Below are 10755 nucleotides of genomic sequence, written 5' to 3' on the forward strand. Positions count from 1 at the left end.
TTGTCATCCTTCTTCGAGTGCAGCTCTTTCGCGCCCGTTCCCGCGTTTCCTGTCGCCGTCGGCCTCGTCGTAACCAAGGTTATCATCCACGCGCTGCTCTAGCTGCGCGCGCTCCTGCTTCCACATCACGCGCGCGGCGCGAGTCGTGCTTTCCCCTTGTCCTCCAAAGCCGGATCACGTGTTCTCGCCTATCCTCTCGCCCCCTTCCTCCGCGCAGCACCGTTACATTGACTCTCGCCGCTATCGTCCACTCCGCCCTCGCTATCCCTTCTCCTGCTATCGCGGCACTGCCGCGGTGCCGGCAGCGGGCGCTCCTTGCCGCCTCGCGCGTGATCCACGGCTCTCCGCTCCTCCGTCTTCGCGTCGTGTGCCTGTACGGCTCTCAGCCATATCTCTCACTTCTCCGTTTGCGGGGCGCGTTCCTCAGTGACATTTGTCACCTCTGGTAGTGCTTGCGTCTGGCTGTCCTTCACCCGCCTCCACTCTTGCCCTATACCGCCCCTAACCTGGCGCAGGGCCGTTGCGGTGACTCGAAGGACAGTTATAGCGTTTCGTCTCCTTACTTCTACTTTCCACTCCAATATTGTGCGGCCACATTGAGGCCTGCCTGTGATTGAATGAGTGTGTGACCTCTACTCAATACCCCTGTTCTCCACCCGTTTCCTCATCCCACCTCAGAAGAAACATTAAATAATAATTGCTAACCAACCCCCTCTCCGCGGCAGTGACCCACTATAATATGGCGTGATGGCGCGTCGCTGGAGCGCCGCCTTGATATCGGCGGATCGCTGTGTGTGCTGCCCACTCCGAAACGCAGAACTGCATCCGTTCGGAACTACGTGTTCTGTATGCGGTTGCCTGTTGTTGAAATAAGACAGCAGCTGCGCTCAAAGATCGTATTACCAAGAAGCGTAATCGTCGGCCAATTATTTCATCGTGCATTTGCACGCGGTGATTATTAACCAGCTGTGTGCCATATTCTACGTGCTCACAATAAACGTTATTGATATCATCAATATCATCATCATCATCAAAAACGTTTGCTGGTCTCAGCGGGGTCCTTTATTGTGGTCCGTCAGGGTCATCTTGGACGCTCTTGACAGAGTTTAGCTGGAGCCCTTTGTCCAGGGCTCCAACGGCCTCACCTACCCCGCGTGCCCGCTGCACGAGATCAATTCGGTTCTCGCAGCGGTCGTTGGCCAGCAGTGCCTCCCATTAAGTTGACATTCCCATGTGGTGTGATATAAGGTGGGCTTTTTACTGCAACCCGGGCAGCTAGCTGCGTATCTGATGGGGTGCATTTTACTCAGTAGGTATAAGTTGGGGAGTTAACTGGGGGTTCAGATTCTGACGGAAACAGTGCTATGACAAGGGCGAAGTGAGGGCACACAGGAAAACAATATGTTGCGCTGAATTCCATATGCTTAGGTTAGGTTAGGGTACGCACATGTCCTTTGTTCTGTTTCCACGGAAATCTGAATAACCAACTTGCTGATGCTTTGACACTAATCACGAGTTCAGCGCCATATTTTGTGGTCCCTCTTCTCTCGGTCGCGTCTATACTTTGAGCTGAGTATGCTTCGACAAGGGGTTTAGTCGAAAGGGACATTGCTGACAAAAGGGTCCGCGAAAAAAAAACAAGTTCCTTTGTCGAAACGTTGGCTCTAGCCTTACACAATACTTGTTCGGCCACATTGATTCATTCAAGCCTCCAGCGGTGCGTGGCACTTGCGGAGTCGGCGGACGTTTGCGCGCATGGGTGAGTAAGAGCGGCTACAAGAGAGTAAGTATATGGGGGGACTTTTGCTCCTTGAATATATGACTCAGCCTAGGCACTACTGACGAGTTTCTTTGCGCGTGTTGTATGCGTTTGTGCTTGGGCCTGCCGGCAGAAGTCGCGGGGCGCGGTAGTGCTGGACTTAGCGTCGCAAGTTGGCGGCTGGACGTAATTATATTTATTAAATCGTGTTTTTTACTAATTGAAACAGCGCGTCATTATTTCTCATTATTGGCGGCGCCTCCAGAACACCAAAGTGGCAATGGGGACACCAAACTAGAACCCGGACTGGTCCGTGGGTTGGGGCTCTCCGAGGCCTGTGTGTGCCAGGGGTGTATAAGATCGGGTATCCCCTATCGCGAATAGCCAATTTTTTTACGCGAACGCCCCCCTGGCACGCTTCGGCCTCCGCGGCCCCAAGACATGGGCCGCCCTGCTTTCATATTTGATACCTCCGCTACCCCTAGGGTGCCCTGGAGATTCTGCGCCACCTGCTTTATTATAACCTCAAGTGCTCTCCTGACGCCCCCGTTTGCCGGTTACATGTGCCCTCCTAGAGCAGTGCTTGTAAAACATTCAATATATCGTCGCGACGAAGAAAGCAACCCGCGACTTACACAACACCAGTCAGAACCTTGCCCCTTCAGACACAGCGATCACCAAATCGTGCGTCCGTGCCCACTGTCTCACCGCGCGGGCAGCCAACGGCGGAGCGTAAAGAAAGTCAACCGCACTCCGCAATGCCGCCATGTCTAGGGGGCAAACGCATACAACATGCTCTAAGAAACCTCCTCCGTAGTGCCTAGACAGAGTTTCATATTCAAGGAGCAAAGGCCCCCATATTTTCCTTCTCGCACCCGCTCTTACTCGCGCCTGCGCAGAAACGTCGAGCGCCGCGAGAAACGCCACGCTCCGCTTTACCTACTAGCAACTGTAAAATTGCGGTTCTGGCGTCCGCGTGCGCCCGGCCGCGCTGCTGTATCTTGAAAGCCATTTGCGACGGGGACACCGTCTGCCGTGCGTTGTGTTTACGCGGCTCAGTTCGCGCGGATGCGACAGGGGGCACGGAGGCCAATTTGCTCGCTGCTGCTGCCGCGCTTCCTCACTCCAGTGTTTAGACGGCAAGATTTCGCGGTCATTGAGAGAGATGCGTTCATGTTTGCTTGTGCGCGCGTGACACCATGCTTGTTGATTTAGTTAGTATGCCCATGTTTACAAGTTTATACGGCCGATAGAACTACTATCCTTACTTTGTACAGCTGTCCACTAATTTGCTATCGCAACCGATGCTTCGTCTTTCGGGCGAAACCCTAACACCAAAAAAAGGAGACAGGAGAAACGATACTACACCGCTTGGTTGTGTCTATGCTTTGTGCATGCGTGATAAAATAGTCCCTCTTCTGAGCTGTTCCTTTTAAAAAATGGTAGCGGCGCATCTGTTTGTCGTGTTCACCATGAACTAAAGAAATAAACGAGTAGATAGAATTACGCCCCGCAGCCAGCGCACGCGAGCCAACTCTCTGTGAAGCGGTACTGTTCGCTTCTTATCTCTCAAAAAATCTGCCTAACACCTGATCCTGCGTTCGGCAGACTTCGATTGTGCCTGGTTACCGGCAGGTTTAATCGAATGCACTTTTGTACGAGTTCTTTCCCAACCGCTCCGGTCGTTGTTTTCGAAGTATACATTTATCGTCTTTGCTACAACATGCCAGTTGCGCAGCTTCATGATGCTGTCGCACCGTTGTTTTATCGGTACAGGACGCTAGCGTTGAGCGTGGGTCAGTGGAAGACACTAATTAGGATACACCGCTGCAGAGGTATAACAGACGCACAACAAGAACACCAGCATGAAAGAGGCCGCGCTGGTAACGACTGATTTATTTCACAAGAGCAGAGGGAAAGGACAACAACGCATATGAACGCCTATGCCCAAATAATTATGCGCAGGACATGAAAAATGTACAAAACTAACAAGGCACAAAATAATGCATGGCGGACTGAAGAACGCGCTGTAAAATTCATACGTGTGACCTTATAATTAGGACTTCGCCTCGACTTCTACTGTTTATTTAGACCATATGCGACCATGCTCCGCGCCCTTTGCAGGCCGGCCACATTGAAAATTTGCCTGTGCGCGAGCACAATCGATGATTAGCATACGTACAGGTCGCGCTTTCATGAGATCAGTAAGATTAGATAAGATAAATTTGGTTAGATAGACGAGATCAAATGAGATTTTTTTTACTAAAATTAGACTGATGAGAGAGATTAGATTGTTTCAGCGCATGGGTGTTTCTGTGCAAGATTCTACGTCTGCTGTGTTATGAGATGCATCACTTGTTATAAACGCTCTCTCGTCTATGTTGTGCGTTTACCACACCTCTGCAGCACTGTATCCCAGTTATGCTTTCTCAGCTAGGCCCGAGGCAAGTCCTGGTCAATGGGGGGCAGTCCCTGTCGCATGATCACGTGTTGGGCCCAGTTTACCGGCTTCGGTTTTATTGCCTTGCGTTGCTGCCTGCTGTGTTCTTTCGTTCCCTAAGTGATACTCTGTAGGTGGCGTACATTCCCCGCACCGGAGCTTTGCATGAGTAACCTGAAACGTAGCTTCGCTTCACAGCGACATTTCTGGCTTCCTGCGGTGCCTGCGTGACTCGGCCGGCAGACATCACTGCCCGGCGCTGGCGCCGGGTGCATCAAACCCGGGACACAACGAGCTGTTCGAGCGGCTCGGGTACATGGCTTGTTCCTCGTCCGCCTGCTCGTCGCTGGGCCACCGTTGGGCTCTGAAGCTCGTGGCGCTCGCCGGCACAGCGCGCTTCGTAGCGCGCCAGCCCCATGGCTGGTTTTAGAGTAGGAGGACCGGGCGCAATAAAGCCACGCGCAGCATTCGCGACGAGCGATCATGAGGAGAAGTCCATTTCGACAGCAAAATGAGAACATTGAGCCGGTGCGAATATTCGTTTTTTAGAAAACCTCCTAATTTCCCGAATTTTCGTATTAGTGATTCGTTGCGAAGAGGTTTCGTTATTGCAGTGTTGCCGCAGAGATGGCGCTGCGTATTAGCAGCACTGTCTCGATCACGGTCGGCTAGTGGTTTCGTTCTTTTAGGCAACAACGCTAAAGTCAGGCGTTCTCTTAGTACGGTTGCAAAGCTATAAGCGATGTTACCGTAATATGTTTTCGTTGCACCCAGGTAGCGTTACATGCAGTTTAAGTAAGCGACCCTTTATGCTGACCAACATGAAGGATATTTACGTCGAAGGAAACGTTAACTACGATCAACCTGACCAGCAGACAATGAGCTCAGGGATATACGGAAAAGAAAACTGTTCGTTTTAACTGGAATAGAGAAGCAATAAGCAAACGCGACGTGAAACTACATGAACAGACACTTCCGGCAGGTCGAGGCTGAACCCAGATGTTCCGCATTGCGCGTGCGGTGGTTTTCCATTGGCCTACAGATGAAAACAGGAACAATACAGACTTTTAGCTCAGCGGGTTCACGTTTCGCTCCGCTCGCGGTCTCCACTGTTCCGCCAGCGGAGCGGCTCGCGAAAAAAAGAATTTTAGCCCGGCGGATCACTCACCCGCTCGAGCGGGGCGCTCTGCTCCCCCCCCCCCTAGTGATCCGAATAGGAGTTACTGAGAAATGAATTTGAATTACGCTTGCTTTTATAATGCAAGAAATGTTGAATAAGGTTATATTACATATTCTCAGCACATTATTTGTTAATAATATACTGAGTACTAATGTACGGGACAGCGCCGCAATTGCCGTCGTCGATGCAGAACTGCCGGCGTTCATGTTCGCGGCTGCCATCTTGCATTTCCCGTACACGCCCGCGCGCTCTTACGCACGCTCGCGCGCTGCTTATACCCTCCGCTGGGGAGTGCTTTCCAGCGGGCGTAAATAGTGTTCCTGTATATGCTCCCGCAGGGAGCAGAGTTGCGCATAACTTTTCCGGCGCCGCTCGCACCGCTATTGGCAGAGCGCGAAAAATGACGTCAAATGATCCGCGTCGCTGCGAAGCCAACTTTACGGGCGCATCGCCGACTCGTACGAACTTGTCGTTTCCGTCAGTGCCATCGCCATCGCAATCAGAAGACCGCCGATCGTGCGTTCAGAGGAGCAGCTGCGGGTTTCAGGTACGGTATTCGACGATGTGAAGTCAAGGACCTTGGTGAAGTGATACGAAACACATGGTACTGGCACTTGTATTCCAGTATGACGGGGTGCAGCGCACCATACTGCACAAACCGCACGGAAGGCGGTAAAGCGCTCTACGCTGTGCCAGTGGAACAAAACTTGTCGTCCAAATAAACATACTGGAAATCTACGTTGTGCTTTGGTGAATGCTGTTTCCTGTGGGCGGGAGTGGAGTGAAAGCACTGTTGAATGACGTAAAATTTTTTTGCCTCTGATGCGATAGGTCACAAAGCTTTGTAACTTGGCTTTTTGGCCAAAGCCAGCTTGAGTGATTTCATTGACTTGATACAGTGTCTTCAACTACTGGCTCTTCTCTGAGTGGTGAGAGATCAAGAAAAATGTGTTGTCATATTACAGTCTGCACTGTGTGAATAATTACTCTGCAAGTTTGCCATCTTGATGTGATTAGTGCAATAAAAATATCCTGTTGTTACTCTTAATAGCTTGTTGCCTTTCCAGTTTCTTTGAATTCTGCCCCCAAGGTTCCAAGAAGCAGCACACTTGGCCTGCTGCCAGCAGCCGTTCATGCATTCCCTTGTATGAAATAAATTTGATCTAGAAGCTCTTGCATCTTGAATCTTTTTCTACTTGCAGATTTGCTGCTACTAAATAGCTGATTAGTCTGTGGTATGAATTAATCGTAAAAGTAAGCTTTGCTTAAAATGTGCGCATGTGAACATTATAAATGCGCTTAAATCTGTGTCTGCACCGCATGTATCATAAACGAGCAGCTGTTGTGAACGATGGTTAGTGATAAATGACGCTCTGTTAACGGTCACTGACATAACTGCAGGCACGATAGCTCTCTTGGCGACGGTCATTAATCGGCTGGTTTCGGCAGCCAAAATGCGCTAAGTGTCCACCTTACGTGTGTGAAGTTTTCTTTAAACACTCTTTAAAACATTTCTTGCCTTCTGACCATGATAAGACAACTTCTATGTATGCTGAAAATCATTGCACCGCTTTTTGTGGCGACGTACTGCGCGTTTGCGAGCGAACTTTGGAGCTGTTCGAGCCACGGGAGTATTTTATTTTGGGGAATCGAAGGCGGTCCTACCCCCTATTTGTACGTTCGTGCGTGTGTTTGTATATGCGCGTTTACATAGGTACATACAAAGTTTCGGTTGGTTGGAAGCCCACCCCCTCCGGCTGCACGAATGACTCGTTCGAGCGTAGCCTGTATTAAGAAGTGCCCTTTGCTAAGCGCCTGCGAACAATTGGCGCTTGTAGCTCGCGACCACTAGAGAAAAAGGCGGAACACCGCGCGGCATTTGGCTCCTGCGCGCGCGAGGAGTGGCTTCGCTGCACAGCTGGAGCACGACGGCGGACCTGTGCGCAACTCTGGTTCCTGCGGGAGCATATACAGGAACACTAGGCGTAAACGCTGCTCCGTAAAACCGCTGGCCGCCTCAGCGTTGTGCGCATGCGCAGTAGTGTCTCCGCTCGCCCGCTCCGCTCCGCTGGCCGTAAACCCGCTGGGCTAAAACTCTCTAATAGCTCGCTGGCACAACCCACCGCCCCGTTTCAAAGGGAACACTCGTAGTATTCATGCGTCCATCCATCCAACCGTGGTGGCTGTGCTTCCGTATACTTTTTTGGGGAATTATCATGTGTAGAGTAGTATATATATCTTTTTCATTTCATTTCATTTCATTTTATTTCCTTAACGACCCCGTAGTAGGGGTATTCCATAAAGGGTGGGAATACAATATATACAAACGTGTTATAATGCATTCAATTCCGTAAATAATAAGTTGTTATATCTTGAACAAATTGTGGAGAGCAGGTGATGACAACAATTTGATAAGGAAGGCCATTCCAGTCTTTAGATGCTCGGTAGAAAAATGAGGCTGAAAATGTATTTGTGCGTGAATGTGGTTGTGCTACCTGCTGGGGATGGCCAATGCGTCGTGACCGGCGCGTTAGGGGAGCAATGTATGGTGGTCGATTGAGCGTCGAATAGTAGAACCTGTGGAAGAGGGAAAGGGTAGCAATGCGGCGACGAAGGGGAATAGAAGCGATAAGGAAGATTCTTTTTTTAAACATGATATGCTGACGTTGTAAGTGTATGTGGAATGAATATACTTGGTGGCGCGATTTTGAACTGTTTCGAGGGTATCGGCGAGATATGCTTGATGCGGATCCCAGATGGCAAATGCGTATTCGAGTTTCGTTCTTACCAGTGATCTATAGGCTAACAGTTTTACATACAATGGAGCGAGGCGACGGTGACGTCTTAGAAATCCCAATGCCTTGTCAGCCGATGAAATAACATTAGTGACATGCGCATCCCAGGTTAGATCATTAGTCAAGGTGATACCTAGGTATTTGTAGGATTCCACTCATTCCACGGTGACGTCACCAATCCGATAAGAAAAGCGAAGAGGGTGACGACGACGGGTAAACGAGACGAGCTTGCATTAATTAGAGTTGAGTGTCATCAGCCAAACATCACAGCATTCTTGTACCCGGTTAAGGTCGGATTGAAGAGTTATTTGGTCAGTGATGATATTGACTGCGCGGTAAATTACACAAACATCGGCAAACATGCGGATATGGCAGGACACATGCAAGAGTGAGTCGGTAATGCAAATTGAGAAAAGAAGGGGGCCAAAGACGGACCCCTGTGGTACGCCTGGTGTGACGAGCGTAACGTTTGAAGTGTGGTTAATAAATGAGACATACTGTGAGCGGCTAGTTAAAAATTGCTCAAGCCTTTTCAGGATATCAGGATGCAAATGCAAACGAGAGAGTTTTAGTAATAGGCGTTGATGAGCAATTTTGTCGAACGCTTTCGCGTAATCCAAAAATATGGCATCTGTTTGTATGCTACGGTCAAGATTATCATGAACATCATGAAGAAATAGTGCAAGCTGGGTCTCGTAAGAACGGCCCCTGTGGAACCCGTGCTGTGAAGGATGAAAGAAGTTGTTAGCGTCTAGAAAGTTCATAATATGAGAGTAGATTACATGCTCCATGATCTTGCAGGGAACACTGGTCGATGAGATGGCGCGGTAATTTAGGGGAGAATTTTCGTTGCCCGATTTGTAGACTGGAGTAACCTTCCCCATCTTCCACTCGTCTGGCATGGTGCCTGTGGAAAGCGACTGTGAAAAAAATACAGAAATTCTGCAAAAATGTGTTTCGTGTTTTTTAGTAGTTTAGAGTTAATGTCATCTATGCCAGATAATGAAGACAACTTAATATTTCCTATCACAGATAAAAGCCCACGCACTGTAAATGTGATGGCTGACATGTTGCATTGTATATTTGGGGTTGGCGGGGTTGGAAGTGTGTCCGTTTCATTAGTGAAGACTGAAGAAAACGCGTTGTTGAACATATTAGCGCAGGTTAAATCTGTTACTAATTCAACCAGCTCGTTAGTAATATTATTGATATGTGCTTCTTTGGGGTTTATCACCTGCCTGAATTTTCTTGGATTAGTAAGTAAAATGTTTGGCAGGTCATAGGGAAAAAAAGGTTCGCTTGGCATCGCGAATTCCGATTAAGTACGCAGTTTCGGCAGCGTAATATTTCTCCCACGCAACTGAGCTTGCCTTAGCTTTAGCGTGGCGATAAAGGCGCTTTGTTTTATTTTCTAGTCGTTTTAGGGGTCTCGTAAACCATGGTTTTTGTCGATCGGATCGAATGGTTATCCTGGGAATAAATTGGTTCTTTAGTTCACACAGTTATCATAAATCGAATGGTTGGAAGTCAAGAATCTGCCTTGTGAGGTAGAACCTGTGGGAGAGGGAAAGGGTAGCAATGCGGCGACGAAGGGAGATAGAAGCGATAAGGTAGATTCTTTTTTTAAAAATGAAAATGTAAGTGTATGTGGAATTAATATACCTGGTGGTGCAATTATTGTAAAGACCCTAAACTGCGTCTTAGGTCTTTACAATAAGATCTTCACAACTGGCCATATACCTTCATCGTGGAAGGAGGCAATACTCCTGCCAATACTCAAACACGGCAAATACCCTTCCTTAGTTAATAGTTATAGACCAGTTGCACTGACCAGCTGTTTGCTTAAGGTATTTGAAAAAATGATTAACCGTCGCCTTGTGTTCTTTTTGGAATATAATAGTATATTGGACACTCAACAATCTGGCTTCCGAAGAGCAAGGTCTACAACCGATAATCTTGTTCTCCTTGAGTCATATATACGTGATGCATTTGTACACAGCCAATACTGTCTGTCTGTATTCTTTGACCTTGAGAAGGCATGTGATACTGCCTGGCGATACGGTATTCTGCGGGACCTGGCGTCCTATGGAATTGGTGGTTATATGCTGAAGATCTTACTGAATTACCTATCTGAAAGAATGTTCCGCGTAAGAATTGGTAGTGTACTTTCGCGCACTTTTGTTCAAGAAAACGGCGTACCACAGGGAGGAGTGCTAAGTTGAACACCATTCCTAATTAAAATGAACTCTCGCCGCTGTGCTATACCACCCATGGTGTCTTATTCTGTCTCTGTGGATGACATCCAAGTGAGCTTTAAATCTTGCAGTCTTTGCATATGTGAACGCCAGATACAGCTAACTGTTAATCGGCTCACCAAATGGGCAGACGAAAACGGGTTTAAATTCAGTGCAGAGAAGACCACCTGTGTGCTGTTTTCCCGACGAAGAGGGGTATGTCCTGACCCTTGCATTACGGTGAATGGGAGAAGCCTGGTAATTAGAAAGGAACAAACATTTTTGGGTGTAATCTTCGATACTAAGCTAACCTACATGCAGCATTTAAAAGAGTTGAAACTGAAATG

General features: G+C 48.5%; 1 protein-coding gene across 1 annotated transcript in view; it reads left to right on the forward strand.

Moving 5' to 3' along the window:
* Positions 1-4673, forward strand: part of LOC135897479 (uncharacterized) — a 128409-nt gene extending 123736 nt beyond the window's left edge. Inside the window, exon 19 of the mRNA XM_070525235.1 lies at positions 4398-4673. Within this exon, the coding sequence (XP_070381336.1) occupies positions 4398-4629 (232 nt within the window). The 3' untranslated portion in view covers positions 4630-4673. The remainder of the gene's footprint in view (positions 1-4397) is intronic.
* Positions 4674-10755: the final 6082 nt, after the last annotated feature.

Source organism: Dermacentor albipictus, chromosome 9 (assembly GCF_038994185.2).
Source record: "Dermacentor albipictus isolate Rhodes 1998 colony chromosome 9, USDA_Dalb.pri_finalv2, whole genome shotgun sequence".
In the NCBI taxonomy this organism is placed as follows: Eukaryota; Metazoa; Arthropoda; class Arachnida; order Ixodida; family Ixodidae; genus Dermacentor; species Dermacentor albipictus.